Consider the following 16,978-nt stretch of genomic DNA (forward strand, 5'->3'; position numbering starts at 1 on the left):
GGCCAAAACCCCTTTGATCTACGATGCTGTCCTCCCTACAAAATAGGTTGGGGCAAAGTGGCACAAAACTTGTGGCAGTAACCAACCATCATCCACTTTGATTTAAGGCCCACTCTACAAGACAGAACCCAACATTTTGCTTGGGTGACCAAGAACCAGAGACTAGATAGCCTAAAGACTTAGGGTAAAACCAAATACTATTGATCTTTAAAAGAAGAAGTAATAAAATGACTCCTAATGATACTATCCTATACTCATAGATCAGTGCCTTAATCAGTCATCATAAGAGAAGCTTCCTCCTGCAGCAGATGGAAACAAAAATGAGACACATAGCCAGATGTTACACGGAGAATGAGAGACCTGGGAACATACACACAGCTCTAAATGGGATGTCTCCTTCAAATCCCTACCCTCAGAGTTCAGGAAACTCCAAAGAACAAGAGGCAGAAAGTGTGTAAGAGCCAGAGGGATAGAGGATACCAAGGGAAGAAGTTCCTCAATTGAGCAAAGCTCAAATGAACTCAGAGACTGAAGCAGCAAGCACAGGACCAGGTCCTCTGTATATGTATTGTAGATTTCAATTTAATATTTTGATGGGACTCCTGAATGGGTCTCTGTCTTAGTTAGGGTTTCTACTGCTGTGAAGAGACACCCCGGCCACTGCAAATCTTACAAAGGAAAACACTTAATTGAGGTAGAGGCTTACAGTTTCAGAGGTTTTGTCTATTATCATAGCAGGGAGCATGGTGTCTAGGAGTATGGCAGTGTGCATGCAGAAAAGGAGCTGGAAAACTCTACATCTTGATCCAAAGGCAACAGGAAGTGAACTGTCTTACAGGGAGTGGCTTGAGCATATGTGAGACCTCAAAGTCCACCTCCACAATGACTCACTTCCTCCCACAAGGCCATACCTACTCCAAAAAAGCTACATCTCCTAATTGTGTTACTACCTATGAGCTTATAGGGGTCGATTACATTAAACTACCACAGTCTCTGATTCTTGTGACCTTTTAATTAAGAATGATTTCAAATGTCTTACAGTCTTGTAATCAGTTTCAAAATTTCTTAACCTCCCCAATTCTTTCATACACATGAAAACCCATCTTGCTATAGGGACACTGCTATATATGATTTTTTTTTGAGATAGAGTTTCTCTGTGTAGCTCTGGCTGCCCTGGAACACACTCTGTAGACCAGGCTGGCCTCAAACTCAGAGATCTGCCTGCCTCTGCCTCCTGAGTGCTGGAACCAAAGGGGAGTGCCTTAAGTCTTTCTTACAAATTATTCATATACTTTTTAAAGTAACAAAGTTTTGTGACAAGACAATATGTTGCTTTATGAGTGTTCATTGCCATTGTTAATATTCAAATGGAAAATATTAATGCTTTGTGTTAATAACCATTATAGGGAAGATTTTAAGCAGGAGCTGAGATTCAATGAAATATTTTGAAAGTCCTCATCAGTCTCAAGAGCTTTGATTACAATAATCTGGCAATAAGCTGCACTCTTCTCTGCAAAATCACATTTTTCTTTTTTCTCTAGTAGTTTAGTCATATTGGCTAATGGAGGAAAAATATAAAGTTGGTTATGATTACATTTAAGTTTATGTTAAACTTGTAGTAGGATGAAACAAATAATGGTTACTGGGAAGGCAGAGAAAAAAGCTTAAAACATGAGTTAGAAATGGAATTTGTCCAGAGGAATGTGGGTGTTATGGACTGATTCACCCATCTCAAAATCTGTGTTGAAATCTTAATCCCTGGTATCCTAGAATATGACAATATTTAGACATAAAATATTTAAAGGGTAAATTAAATTAAAATGGGGTCCCTATGGTGACTGCAAAACAAAACCCAAGAAAAAGACCATGTAAAGACATACAATGAAGACTACCATATACATCCCAGAGAAGCCCTCAGAGCAGAGCCTCACCCCAACAGTGCACTTGGAAGGATTATTCTACAGCATTTCCCGCTATTTGTCTAATTAAAAGGAAGGTTTTAACTTTAACATAATAAAATTATATACAACAAAGCCAGTTATCATGTAAGAATTAATGTTACAGTATCGAATCCATTTGTACAGAGAGAATACTCCATCAGCTGCCCTCTCCGGAAGAATCCAGAGTTTTGTACCTAATTTATACTTTCTACCATGATTATGGAGAAATGTAGCTGTAGCTATCTAGTCTTCAACCCTATCAAAGACCTGAGAAGCATATAATAAATTACCTGAGTAAACAGGAAGTACAGAGCAAGTGACTTCCAAAATTAAGAGATGATAGAAACAGTTGGCTTGTTGGACAGTCACCCTAGGTTCTTCTGTAACATTAGGGCATTCCAACTTTGATTTACAAGCCTAGTAATCAGACAGACATTTTTTATTTAAATTAGAAACAAGCTTGCTTTACATGTCAATCCCAGCTCCCTCTCCCTCCCCTCCTCCCCCCAGTCCCTCAACCCCCCACTCAATCCCTACTCTATTCCCCAGGGAGGAGGGTGAGGGCCCTCCATGGGGGATCTCCAAAGTCTGTCATATCATACTGCCCAAGGCCTAGGCCCTCCCCCATGTGTCCAGGCTGAGAGAGCATCCCTCCATGTGGAATGAGCTCCCAAAGTCCATTCGTACACCAGGGATAAATACTGGTCTACTAATAGAGGACACAAAGATTGCTGAGGCCTCCTCTGATAGATATTTTTAAGAATCATAGAATTTTGAAGGACTGTCCTACTTTGTCTTGGCAAAGTTTGACAGTCACCTTTTTGTTCATCCTGCTGCTCCAGTTTGGACAGTATGCTGTCAGCAAAGAGATAATTTTCTCTAAGATACACAGAAAAGCAATTCTAGGAAATACTGGGAGAAGATTCTGCCTCATTTTTCCTTCTTCAAGGATGAGAAGTCTAAGGCTCTTGAGAAACTCCATGTCAGGACAAGGAGGCAAGGAAGACTGGCAGACAAGAGGGGCTTGTCCTCAATACACCACAAATACACAGATATGCCAAAGATTATGATACAGAACAAAGACTGAAGGCTAAATACTTAAATATTCTTTTGTATAGCAACTCTCTATCTCATGAGGATAAACATACAAACAGTATGCTTGAAACATCTAAAATAACACATATCGTGGTAGCCTTGTGTGTGCATTACAGGTTATGTGAGGAAATTCAAACTCATTCCAACCTTGTCCAACTACAATTTAGGGAGCTATTCAAAGTGGTTAGGATTGGCAAATCTAACACCAGAATAAATGACAGCGTTGGTTCAACTGTTCTTTTTTGTCATATTTAATGAGCATATTTTAATGACCATCATTACTTTATTCATGTTAGGTTTACCATTATTGCAGTTAACCTCTCATTTACTTTGGCTAGTATCCTCCTTTGAAAGTCTTTGGCATTTCAGTTTGTTTTGATTTGTCTCTTTGGTTGTGCTCCATTAGTAATACCTTATATTTAAACAGTGCCTTCAAGCTCACAAAGAATTAATATTATTATTTGCAACAGCTCTGAGAGGTAAGCAGAGATTATAATTCCTGTGTCACGGGTGAGAAAACTGAGACTTGGTGAAGATAAGGGACGGCCCAAGAATTAAGTATGGAGAATTGCAGAGTTAAAAGTCAAACATAAGTTTTTTGAGTTCTACAGTTTATGTCTCAAATGGAATGAGAGCCATCACTTAGTCCACCCAGCTAACAAAGATGCATTGTCTACCCCAGTAGATATTCTTATCTTCGTGTTTGCACATTTACACACACATGTGCACACACACACACACACACTTATCAATCACAAAAGAAAAAATAGCAAGGAAAATAGCAAAGAAAACTCGCAGCATAGCATTGTGCTCCCCATCCCCAGAGAAGGAAGAGAGGCAGGAAACCCACTACCATCCCTTCCCAGCAGGACTTCTGAACCACTTCTCCCCTGCAGGTGTGTGTTTAACGTAACACATCTGGTGTTCTTTTAGAGAACTACCACACAGCTTTGACCACCAAAACAATCCTTGGGGACCAGAAGGAAATTAGTGGGGATAAGTCAAGCAGCAAATTCTAACCAGGTCCCCTCCATAAATACTCAAGAAAAAAACTGAGCCAGGTTTACTTAAATAAAGAGCCAGAGAAATGACAGAGGGCCGCCTGGATGAGGTGGTTGAAAGAGGGGCCAAACCTGGGGGAGGACATTGTGGAGGGAAACTGAGCCCCAGGAATTCACCTGGTCTTTCAGGCATTTTGTTGCCTTCTGGTTTTCCTGCATTTCACAAATGTGTCTCAGTTTAAAGATCATTTAACTATAATATAGCACATCAACTGCATTGCTGGAAGGGAGAAGGCCAAACATGCAAGTCCATTACTAAGGACAGCACCACACATTTCAGGGTCGATACCCGACTTCATTCACCCTGAAGTGAATTACATCCTAACGAAGTCCTAGCTTCTACGTTATCAGGTATTACCATGCATTTCTGGTGTTAATTAACACATTCAACTTTCTGGTGAGTACCTAAAGATACTGAATATTAGCATCAGACAGGATTTCATAAAACTAAGATCCATTTTTAATAAATGAAGACTTGGAAGAGATGTGTTTAACTACTCATATCTAGACAAAAAGTAAGGCCTAAGTACCAGTCCTCGCAGGTGGGGGAACAGCAGTGTGGACAGTATGCTGTATCTCTGTATAAAGGAGTTTATGCTGCATTGCACATATGCAATCTCTCTCTGGGAAAAACATGGAGGAGCAATGAGAAAAGTCGCTGCTTCAAAAAGAAGGGATTTCAAAGACTAAGAGTTGCTGGGAAATTTATTCTTTTCTCAATGCGCATCGCTAATCCTTAAAGGTGTGCACCTCTATATTTCTCAGTGTAGCTCCCTGAATCCAGGACTCCTTGACCATATTATAGTCAACCTCGTATTTCTTGGTTGGGCCTAGCACTGTTTCTGATAGGAATTTAATAAATTACAATTGAATTTTTAGAGCAGATGTTCTTTACACCTAAAATAATTGAATATTAGTAAAATTAAATCAACAAGCATTCTGTGGGTGCAGATTCTATTTTCGAGTTTTGTGGATTGCAAAACAACTGCACAGAAGAAATGTTAGTTAATGGGACAAGTATGTTCATGCAAAGCGGGTGGGGCTTTAGAGGACAAATGTTTGGGCAAAGATCTGGTCCGAGTGCACTCACTGTGTGATCTCTTCCTGGTGTTTGGTGCCTTGTATCTTAAAAAATGTGACAAGCTGTAACAGTTGTACAAGGGAAGAATTGTAAACTGGAAAATCATGTATTTCTAAAGGCTGTGTGGCTATAAATTAGTTAAGAAAGCTCTGCTTAATTTAGAGTTTTAAAGAAATATTCTCTCTTCAATTAAATTTCCATAATGAAATGATTTAAATTGAAGCAAAGAATATTATTAGAATAAAATGTTTGTATATGTATTTATGTATTAAAAATGTATCAAGAAATTTTGCATTTTTTCCACATATAAATTACTCTGAAACTGGGTGCTGCTTCCTTAAACAATCTTACTTTCCTAAGTAAACATAAATGGTTAAAATAAAAAAGAAAGGCAAGGAAAAAAATAAATCAGTATTCATTTTATGGTTCTTTTCAAATAACCACTCAATCATTTAGAGGGGCAGAAAATAACAATAACATCTAACTCCTCTTACCAGTGCGTGTCTTACTCAGACACTTAAAATAAATAGTTCTTTCTTGCAACTCTGCTGATTTGTACCATGGAGAACGCTCTATAAATCATTTTAACAGCTAGTGTGCTTCATTTAGTCCCTGGAGGAAAAAAATGATTAATTTGTATATTTAGAAAAGTGAGAAAGCAATGAATTTTCTGGTAGGAATTCACATTAAATGTTTTCTTATTTGGGTTTTTTTATTTTTCTTGTTTTGTTTTGTTTTATTTACCAGTCCTTCTGTATTCTGTTCAGACTCCTGGCATTACTCTTGAATTGGATGTCACAGATTCAACTCCAAAGCTTAGCATTGTTATCTAGAATTAAGTTAGACAGAATTGTAAAGAAAAACTCCCATGGAAGCAGAAGTTAAATTAGTTGTACACAAGTCTTTTTGAGATGTTCCAGGACATAATTACATTAAAGATTGTGAGACTCTTGCTGATTTCCATGCTCTAGCATTGTGACACTCTAACTTTCAATTAGTCCTTTAATAAGGTGTGAGACTACAGCAGCAACTCTGGGTCAGTACAGGGACCCAGTGGGGGGCTGGGGAGCATTGAACAGACTTCCGAGTGTGCTGTGCCTGCCCCCTGGTGTCCATCTGCTCACATTGCATCTTCCTGGAGCGTTTGGTTTTCAGCCTAGGGTGTATGTAACCAAGCAGAGATCTCCTCAAGCTGGCCTTTTAAGCAGATAAGCTCCCATTTACATTTATTCTGTTAACTGTTGACTTGCAAAAAGCACCATTAAACAGTTTAGAAACAGTTTGTACTTGCGAATAGTCAGACATCTCCCTCTGTCTTATTTATACAATTACTTTGCTTTGTAAACTCTCTTCCTTTCATAAACTTTCAAAGATAAACTTTAATGGACTCTGGCTCCAGCTAGTCAAATTCTGAACTAATCACTTTATAGTATTTAAAAAGGAGAAAGAAATACATGACTATGATGGTGATTTTTAAGATGATCTCCTGGCACTATCAAATGGAATATCCTTTTGCTGTAGTTTTAGTAATGCTTTTACACTTATTGTACAGTCATATTTACATGTATTTACTGCATATCAAAGTATCTATCAGATGAGCAATCTCTGCCTCTGCCATAGAGCAGAAATGTTTAAACTGTTTCCAGTTGGAAGTCCAGAATCTATTAACAAAACCTACATGACACCCAATTAGAAGAGTGTCCTATTGAGCAATGAAAACTCCCCAAGTAAAAGTGAATTAAAGAGATAAAACTCAATTTCTCTTTTCCCCAAATTTAACGATTAATGTAGCAGTAGCTCCTCCATGGTTAATTAGGGCTCAAGTTTGTTGCTCTGCAAAAATGCACAGCTTTTATGACATGGTCCCAAGGGGGAGGTCTGGTCCAATTCCAGGCAACATATTAGCAATCCAGCTGGTAAGTGACCATGTTCACTGCCTCCAAGAAGCCTTCTAGGAAGTAGCATCTATTACACCTACATTTGACTGGAAAATTTCGGTCACAGCACTACATCCACCTGAATGTCTTTAATCTAGTTAAAAGTCAGGTTTTCAGACCTTATGGGGAAATTGCAGACTTGGTATTGGAGACACTAGCAACCTCTAGACTATCTTCCACCAGCTGCCTCCATTTGACTGATCTAACTCCTCTAGCATTTGTTCTAATGCTAATTAAAATGTGACATCTTCATTTCATCGTCCTTTATCTTATAAATGTCTGAGAGTGAAGACTGTGGAATTGTCCACTTTACCTAACCCTCTGTCTCTAAGCAGATACAGTCCCTTGGCCTGCAGGCCCTCACTGTGCCGGTGTGTTCCTTTCTCCACAGGTGATGGCTGTGCTGCCCAGGCCTCTACAGCTGCTGGGAGTGCTGCTCACCATTTCTCTGAACTCCATCAGACTCACTCAAGCTGGTGCCTATTATGGAATCAAGCCGCTGCCACCTCAAATTCCTCCTCAGATACCACCGCAAATCCCTCAGTACCAGCCCCTGGGTCAGCAAGTACCTCACATGCCTTTGGGCAAAGATGGCCTTTCCATGGGCAAGGAAATGCCTCACATGCAGTATGGCAAAGAGTACCCGCACCTACCCCAATATATGAAGGAAATCCAACCTGTGCCAAGAATGGGCAAGGAAGTGGTACCCAAGAAAGGAAAAGGTAACATCATATCTCACAGTTTCAAAATAGCAGCACTACAGACTCCTAAACTATAGAAATTGAGGGTGAAACTGCAATTAAGAGACTTTCATTTTTAAATTTACTATACTTGTGCATCACATGCAATTCTTGCAAAGTTCAAATTTTAAAAAAGATACAGGGAAAAGACCTTTAGGTCAGGTTATGTCAACCCTGAAATCATATGCATACAAGCAACACTAGATAGACTCAGCAGGTTTTACTTATATTTTTATGCAAGATATATATATGTATATATGCAACCATAATTAAAGAAAAAGAAACCATGAGTTTGAGAGGGATGGGAGCACATAGAAGTGGCTGGAGGGAAGAAAGGAAAGGGGAAGTGATGTAATTATGTTTTAATTTTAAAAATAAAAATTAATACAGAGGTTTGGTTCTCAGCATTAATAAAAAGTTAAAATTAATTTTAGCTAGCATCAGACTTAACAGAGCATGTTTCACCACAGTCTATCATTAATACAGTTATTAATTTATTTAAACATCCACCAGCTGTCTAGTGAGCACCTGGTTGGGGCTTAGACTCTGAGCCAGAAGCAGGGAAAACTATGGGGTTAAAGAAAAGTGACAACAAGTCAGTCTTCCGAATAAGAAAACAATGTTTTGAGGAACTTATACAAAAAAAATTAAATGAAAGCAATTCACAAGCTAGCTGGTAGATGTAACAGTATCCAGTACACAAATACTGAAAAACACAAGCCAGTCCATAAGCCAACAGGAAGCTAAACACACAGAAGATTTTCCCATCACTTCCTAAGACTATGTGACCTACAAAGCACCCATTACTGTGAGATACTTCCCTATAAATTCAGCTCGCTTCTCTGGAGTTCTTAGAAACCCAGCATGTGTGGAGAAAACAAGAGCAGCATAATAGCAATTGCCATGAAGGCCATCTCCACTGGCCTCACGACAGTGCAGATGCCCAGCAGCCTAGAACCCAGATATCAAAGAAACCTATTAATTCACTTCATTGGGCTTTAAAATAAGATGGTTGGATCAGTGGCATAAGAGGTGCTGAGTCAGCACTAAAGCACTGAGGAGTTTTGTGTGGCCACAGCTGTCAGTCATTTCAGATGCTCAGGCAGACTGGAATGTGTTCCAGGTCCTATGTTAAACATCAGGAATCCCAGACCAATAAGATGTAATACTTCAGGATGGTGATATATATGTCTACAGTCAGGAGGTTGCAACAGGAGGATCACAAATGCAAGGACACCCTGGGCTCCATGGTAACATGATATACATACTGGGCTCCATGGTAACATGATATACATATATAGTCTGTGTGTGTGTGTGTGTGTGTGTGTGTGTGTGTGTGCGCCTGTGTGTGTCTGTGTCTGTGTGTCTGTGTCTCTGTATTAGGGATCTTCATCAGATTTTCCCTTGATTACAATTTGCTTACTAGTGTTAATGTAAGTATTTCTCATTTTTTACTCTTCAAGAGCTGGTAAACCTTTTATGGAAAGCATCTAGGTCATAGATTCTCAATGTGTGGGTCACAACCCCTTTGGGTGTAGAACAGCCTTTTCACAGGGGTAGCCTAAAATCATAGGAAAACACAGATACTTACATTACAATTTATAACAGTAGCAAAATGACAGTTATGAAGCAGCATTTTATGGTTGGGGTCACCACAGCATGGGGAACTATACTAAAGGGTCACAGCATTAAGAAGGTTGATGGAGACCTGCTTTTTCCCTCCTTTCTTGCATGACTTGCCTGACTTCTGGTGCATCCTATATCTATTCAGATGATTACTCCTATCTGGAAAGAATATGACCCCTAGGGTTCTCTTTTGTTTTCTGGCAGTCATCCTGCAAATAGCACAATGATCAGACTTATATGCTACTTATAGTTGAAAGAACTTTGGAAGCACATATTTCATGCCTTCATTCCCCCACTACTCCCAGTAGCTTGGAATATCCAGAGCTGTTTGCCTGTAAAGCACAGCATACTCTCGCATGTGCTTTGTATTTCAGTAATAAGGTATGAGAGCCGTCTTATCTATTCTCTAGTTATGTGGCTGTATTATTCTGGGTACAGTCACAGGAAAGCAGGGATGCTGGCATCTTAAGTGACTTAGTCAAAACATATGTCTAGGCCAGAAAGATAAACAAAGTTTCCTGCTTCTAAATCAAGCTTCTCTCCTAGTCTAAATCGAAAACCACCCCCAAAATATCTTATTCACTTCTCCTGATTAAACCTAAATTTCTAAGATAAGTAACTTCTTCAAAAATGAATATTTGAGTCTTGAGAAACCTTATAGCATGTCAGAGACACTAAGCAAATCCATTGACTCTAGAAGACAGGTGTAGAGAAATGTTATCAAGCCACATACAAATTAAAAAGCTTTCCTTTTTCCTGGGTGTATCGGAAAGTGATTTTTATCAGCACATGAGGAAATATTATCTAGTGCTACATTATTAAATTAAAAATAATACAAGCTGGCCAGACACAAATAGACCTACACCATGGGTCTTACTAACATGCAGCATTACCACAATGTACAGAAGCAGAGAAATGAGTGTTGGTCATTCTTATAGCAGAGTCGAAGGGCATAGAGAATGGAGGAGGGGGTGAATGGAGAAGACAAGAAGTGCAAAGCCCAGGTAGGCAGGAAGAATGTGGTTCTGACTTTGTTTTACTTACTTTTAGGTCTATTACCAAATGTGGTAAATAGAGTTAGTAATACATATTTAAAACTAAGTGACTTCAAATGCTGTACCCACAAAAATAAGTATGTAAGGTGACAGAAATATTCATTAGCTGGGTTTAATTATTCCATGTTTTATTCATAAATTGTACTGTCACTTTGAAACCCATAAACATACCATGTAATTTGTCAATTTATAACAAAATCTTTCAATTGATAAGATGGTCATGGAAAAATACAATATAACTTCAAGTAGAAAAGTTTGAAAAAGTAAAAACAGTATGACTCCAACACTCTCTAAAATATACACAAATGTGTACCTTACACAAATGATATGAAAACATCATGCCAAAACCAACCAGAGGAGAAGGAGACACTTATTTTTTGCTAAGAACTAGAGAAAGGAGGAGGAAGAGGATGGAGGGCAGTGGTGGAGGAGTAGAGTGCATTTGTTTTTATTCCAAACCTCTCTATATGCCAGGTGAAACTATCTCAGTGGGTTGTACGGCATTCTTTATTGTAAGCTTTTTAGTCCATTGAAAAGGATTGGATTTGGCTTAAGAGTCTTGGACACTTAGTCTTTGACATTTGTTAAACTATCAAAAACTTTTACATGGGTTTTCTTTTTTTCCTTTGTTTGGTGATCATCTAAATTTACAGACAATTCATTAATTTCCTTTGATTTAAAAAAAATAAAATACCATGCCAAATATATATATATATATGCATATATATATATATATCTGCTATGTGGGCTCAATGGTGGTGTTTTGTTGTTGTCAGTCCTTTCGGTATACAACGTCAACCTTCCCAAATTCTGTATAATGAACACACAGCAGTATCTTCAACTTTTGCACCTGGAAAACTTTGTTTATTTTTCAGCTTTTAAAAATTAACCAGTGTTGATATAAGCATCTACATATAAGAGTTTTCAAAACAACTCAGACACATCCCAGAAACTGACAGCTTGAATTTCCTTTAAATGAATACCATACAGGGGAAGGCTTGGGAAGATGACCATATACAGTCTTCCCTTTGGATATATGATAGGCAAATATGTCAAAATTAAATGATTGCTATTACTTCCTTCAAATCAGCGATAACCAATCTCTCCTTTTGTCTCCTTTTCCAGGAGAAATACCTTTAGCCAGTTTACGAGGAGAACAAGGTCCCCGTGGAGAACCTGGACCAAGAGGACCACCTGGGCCACCAGGTTTGCCAGGTCATGGAATGCCTGGAATCAAAGGAAAACCAGGGCCACAGGGATATCCAGGAATTGGAAAGCCGGGTATGCCTGGAATGCCCGGGAAGCCAGGAGCCATGGGAATGCCTGGAGCAAAAGGCGAAATTGGACCCAAAGGGGAAATCGGCCCTATGGGAATCCCAGGACCACAAGGACCTCCAGGGCCTCATGGACTTCCTGGCATTGGGAAACCGGGCGGGCCAGGGTTACCTGGGCAACCGGGAGCAAAAGGTGAAAGAGGGCCCAAAGGACCACCAGGGCCTCCTGGTCTTCAGGGTCCCAAAGGAGAGAAGGGCTTTGGGATGCCAGGCTTGCCAGGTCTGAAGGGCCCTCCAGGCATGCATGGCCCTCCTGGACCAGTTGGGCTGCCAGGAGTGGGGAAACCAGGAGTGACAGGCTTTCCTGGACCTCAGGGTCCCCTGGGGAAGCCAGGACCTCCAGGAGAACCTGGACCACAAGGTCTTATTGGTGTGCCAGGAGTTCAAGGACCTCCTGGGGTGCCTGGGGTTGGAAAGCCGGGCCAGGATGGGATCCCCGGGCAGCCAGGATTTCCAGGTGGTAAAGGGGAACAGGGACTGCCAGGGTTGCCAGGACCTCCAGGCCTCCCAGGAGTTGGAAAGCCAGGTTTCCCAGGACCCAAAGGGGACCGGGGGATAGGAGGTGTTCCTGGAGCTCTTGGGCCAAGAGGGGAAAAAGGACCTATAGGTGCTCCTGGAATGGGGGGTCCCCCTGGAGAGCCAGGCCTACCTGGAATTCCAGGTCCCATGGGCCCTCCAGGTGCTATTGGTTTCCCTGGACCCAAAGGAGAAGGTGGAGTTATAGGACCACAGGGTCCACCAGGTCCTAAGGGTGAGCCAGGCCTCCAAGGCTTCCCCGGGAAGCCAGGTTTTCTTGGGGAAGTAGGTCCCCCTGGCACGAGAGGTTTGCCTGGTCCTATAGGACCCAAGGGAGAAGCTGGTCACAAAGGGTTGCCAGGACTTCCTGGAGTTCCAGGTTTGCTTGGACCCAAGGGAGAACCAGGCATACCTGGAGACCAGGGTCTCCAGGGACCCCCAGGTATTCCAGGGATTGTAGGACCTAGTGGCCCTATTGGACCACCTGGAATTCCAGGCCCCAAAGGAGAGCCAGGCCTCCCAGGGCCTCCTGGATTTCCTGGTGTAGGGAAGCCAGGAGTAGCAGGACTTCATGGTCCCCCGGGGAAACCTGGTGCCCTTGGGCCACAAGGCCAGCCTGGCCTTCCTGGACCCCCAGGTCCCCCAGGGCCCCCAGGACCCCCAGCTGTGATGCCCCCTACACCGCCACCCCAGGGAGAGTATCTGCCAGATATGGGACTAGGAATTGATGGAGTGAAACCTCCACATGCCTATGCAGGCAAGAAAGGCAAGAACGGGGGGCCAGCCTATGAGATGCCTGCATTTACTGCAGAGCTGACGGCACCTTTCCCACCGGTGGGGGCCCCAGTGAAGTTTGACAAGCTGCTATACAACGGCAGACAGAACTACAACCCGCAGACAGGCATCTTCACCTGCGAAGTCCCGGGTGTCTACTACTTTGCTTATCATGTTCACTGCAAGGGAGGCAACGTGTGGGTTGCGCTCTTCAAGAACAACGAGCCCATGATGTACACATACGACGAGTACAAGAAGGGCTTTCTGGACCAGGCATCTGGGAGCGCAGTACTGCTGCTACGGCCGGGAGACCGGGTGTTCCTCCAAATGCCCTCAGAACAGGCTGCCGGACTGTACGCCGGGCAATATGTCCACTCCTCCTTTTCAGGATATTTATTGTATCCCATGTAAAACAAAAGAAAAAGAAAGATTTAATAGAAGAGAAGAAAATGACACACCAAAAAAAAAGAAGAAAAAAGAAATCCAATTGAAACAATGCTTCAAAACATTTATGTAGATGGAAATTTATATTTAAGTGAAAGTTTGGACCGTCATGTACAAATAAAAACCAAGATGCATGTTTAATGCTGTGCATAGCAGATTTAATAGAATGATGGGACAGATTTATGGATCAAGTACAGATATTTGTTGTACCCACTGGACTCATATTAGCTGTTGCATGTTATAAGATTTCATAACCTGCTTATTCAAATCAGTCAGAATATGTCAGTCTGGAAGATCGTAGCTAATGAAAGTTGCTCATTCCTTGTGCTCCCTTTAAAAATATTTTTGAATATGCCTTGAGAGGTTAGTGGTGACAGTTATATGCTGTATTTCTCTGCATATTTTCCTCTCTATTTGTGCAGATGTTTTGCTGTGGGATGTTGGAGCGTTGCTCTGTAGTGAAAAGAACATGGGAACCTCTAGTCCAAAGGATATTTCTCCCTGTCAGAGGCTGTGCTTTTAGCTGCAGGACTACCTAGTGGAAAGTGTGTGTGTGTGTGTGGTCTCCCTGAGAGGAGCAGGTGTGACAATGGTCCATTGTGCATTTGCTCAGCACTCTCTTTGCCAAGTACTGGGTGAGATACTGGTGTGTGATATAGGGTAGAGTCCATAGGAGTTCAGAATTTAACTCACAGACATTAATGTATTAACTCATCTAAAGAGTTTCAGTTTGGCATTTCTCTGGAACCTAATTTTCTTTGTTTCCCCCTTCTTCCCTCCTGTAATTTATAATATAGCCTAAACAACATAAACAATTTTTAAATGCCTTCCCTCAAATAACTTTGCCATTTTACGAACCTTTATTACTAGTAGCAGTTATCAGTTATGCTTACATGCATTAAAAATCTCCCTAATTTGTCCATACAACCAATGGTAATGAGGTTTCAATTTGCCTGTATGTGTTTCAGTAGCTGGGATTCTTTTCAGTAACTATGAATTTTAAAGATATGATTTATATCATCTGAGGTTCCAAAGTCAACTGCCAAAATCCAAGCCATTTTTTTTTTCGATTCGGGAAAGCCATTCAAAATTACATAGTAAAATAATTACATTCTAAAAGAGAAATTATAAAGCTTGATATTTAAAAGCAGATGTATTACTTTCAGCCATAGGGACTAAAATGATAGGAAATGGCTATTTCTTTAACACCAACCTGGGGAAAAGATAGCTGGAATGTCATAAAGCAATAGCAGCTCATGCCTATTATGTCACCACACACTCAGCTCCCCAGCCAAAATAGGTTTGAAAGGAGAAATAGATATTTCTTCAGAGTCTCACTAAGGCACATACTAGGTTCTTTGGGCACTGCTCAAAGCACAAACAGTTGAAAGTTTACTTCTCATTTGCTATTAGTTGTTTGGCGGAATAATGTGGGGCTACAGTGATAGATCTAATCTACTTTCCTCAAAAGTTAAGAGTCAGGAAATGAAAAGATAGACATAGATTGGAAAATACACAAATAAATACAGTATAAAGCATGGTCTATTCCAAATCTGAATTATTTTACCACCATAAATATTCTTCTCCTGGTTTAATATTTGTCTATTCCCTTTATGATACACAGGTTCCATTACTTCTCAAATTTTAAGGCAAATGATTATATTAGCACAAGGTTTCTTGTTCACTGTTAATTGTTCAAAGCATTTTCGCATCCAAAAGATGTCCTACCAAGCCTTAAACAGCACTTCTGTGGATAGATGTCCTTTAGGTTGTTCCTGAGGACACTGGCTAGTAGTTGATGACTGTGGAAGCCATATGGGTCCCTGGGATCTTTCTACTAAATAGCTACATTGAAATGGTTTGGAGGACAGTCAAGCCAGATGCGTTGTAGAGTTGCTTTTATCTGTACATGTATGGTATTTTAGTTTCCATAAGGAAAGACAAATTATTTCTTAAGTTAAACCAAATTTTGCTTTTTTGAGGTATCTTCCAACTTATTTATTGGTTGTTACTCAATTGCCTCTGTGTGTGTGTGTGTGTGTGTGTGTGTGTGTGCGTGCGTGCGTTAACATATATCAGGCATATGCTTCTAAACTTTTACATGGAGGAGGAGCGAAATCTATGCCAGATACTGTATATTCTACCATGGTGCTAATATCAGAGCTAAATGATACTCCATTTAATTTAAAGAAGAGTTTTAAATAATTATCTATGTACCCGAGTTTCCCTTTTGAGTGTTGTACATCATGTTAACACACTAGTGTGAAGGCAGATGAAACAACTATATGTTCTACAGTCTAGGGACAGTACTATGATCCATATTTAATTCAAAATTAACTAGAGCTTTTCCATGTGAAATGGACCAAACTGGCATTGTTTTTATTTAAACACAGAGTTTTAAAGTAGTATTACATCCCACAGGGGAAAAGAATGTCTGTAGAGGATAATTGTCCTCAAGAATTTTACAGAAACAAAGAATGATGAGAAGACTGATAACTTGCTTGAGTTTCCTTGAGTAGATTTGAGACTTAATGGCAAATCAATTTTGTATTTAAATTTTTGTACTGATTTGAAAAACAGATCATTAAATATCTTTAAAAGTATGTGTCTTGTCTTGTTTATATCACTCAACTGACACTATAGGAAACTAAAGTGGTTTTTGATTACCCATCGTAGAAGGGAGCCACCGACCTGGGGTCTAAAAATGATCATAGTTTAAAGAGGCCATTTTTTTTCTCTTCGGTGTAACAACTCTATGTATAAGAAGTCCAGAGCTCCCCTGTAGCCCTTGTCATTACCCTACATCCTACTACATTCCTGTTTTTCCACCCAAGTCTGTTGGCTTTCTTCTGCTTTAGTGAAGACAGTTGACCTTAGCAATCACATGCCAGCTGGTGAAAAGGCAGAATAATTAGGAAGATGGGGTTGCTAGTTTATCTTTAAAAAAAATCCAACCTAGCAGTTTAGATCCCCCCTTCCATACTCATTGCCTTGAATTTAGTCACATCATAAGTTGAGAAACAGTGTGAGCCATTATTAGTTCTCAGCTAGTTCCTGCCACACTGAGAAGCAGGAGTTCTGTTCAGAAGGGAGAAGGAAGAACACGCATTAACTCTGTGCCACCACACCCACCATCACAGAAGAAAATACCTTCCATTTCTGTTCCCCCCATGAGACAGCACTCTCCAAACACTCCCTTCAATTTGCCATTCTACCAGTACCTTGAGGGAAAACAGTGGCGTGTGGATTTTCTAGGCAGACCCATGTGTATTTCAATAACTTAAAAGCTTTATAAGCAGCACTGGCAAGAAAAGCATTCTTTTGTGATGACTTATCAAGCTCTGAATGATCATAACATCATATATAGACTATGAT

General features: G+C 40.4%; 1 protein-coding gene across 3 annotated transcripts in view; it reads left to right on the forward strand.

Annotated features, from left to right (window-relative positions):
* Col8a1 (collagen type VIII alpha 1 chain) overlaps positions 1-16,206 on the forward strand; it is a 127,085-nt gene extending 110,879 nt beyond the window's left edge. For all 3 annotated transcript variants that reach the window (XM_040750625.1, XM_040750623.1, XM_040750624.1), the window contains 2 exons: positions 7,506-7,836; positions 11,661-16,206. In XM_040750625.1, the coding sequence (XP_040606559.1) occupies positions 7,509-7,836; positions 11,661-13,570 (2,238 nt within the window). In that variant the 5' untranslated portion in view covers positions 7,506-7,508 and the 3' untranslated portion in view covers positions 13,571-16,206. The remainder of the gene's footprint in view (positions 1-7,505; positions 7,837-11,660) is intronic.
* Positions 16,207-16,978: the final 772 nt, after the last annotated feature.

This window comes from Mesocricetus auratus, unplaced genomic scaffold (assembly GCF_017639785.1).
Source record: "Mesocricetus auratus isolate SY011 unplaced genomic scaffold, BCM_Maur_2.0 Super-Scaffold_100008, whole genome shotgun sequence".
NCBI classification, from domain to species: Eukaryota; Metazoa; Chordata; class Mammalia; order Rodentia; family Cricetidae; genus Mesocricetus; species Mesocricetus auratus.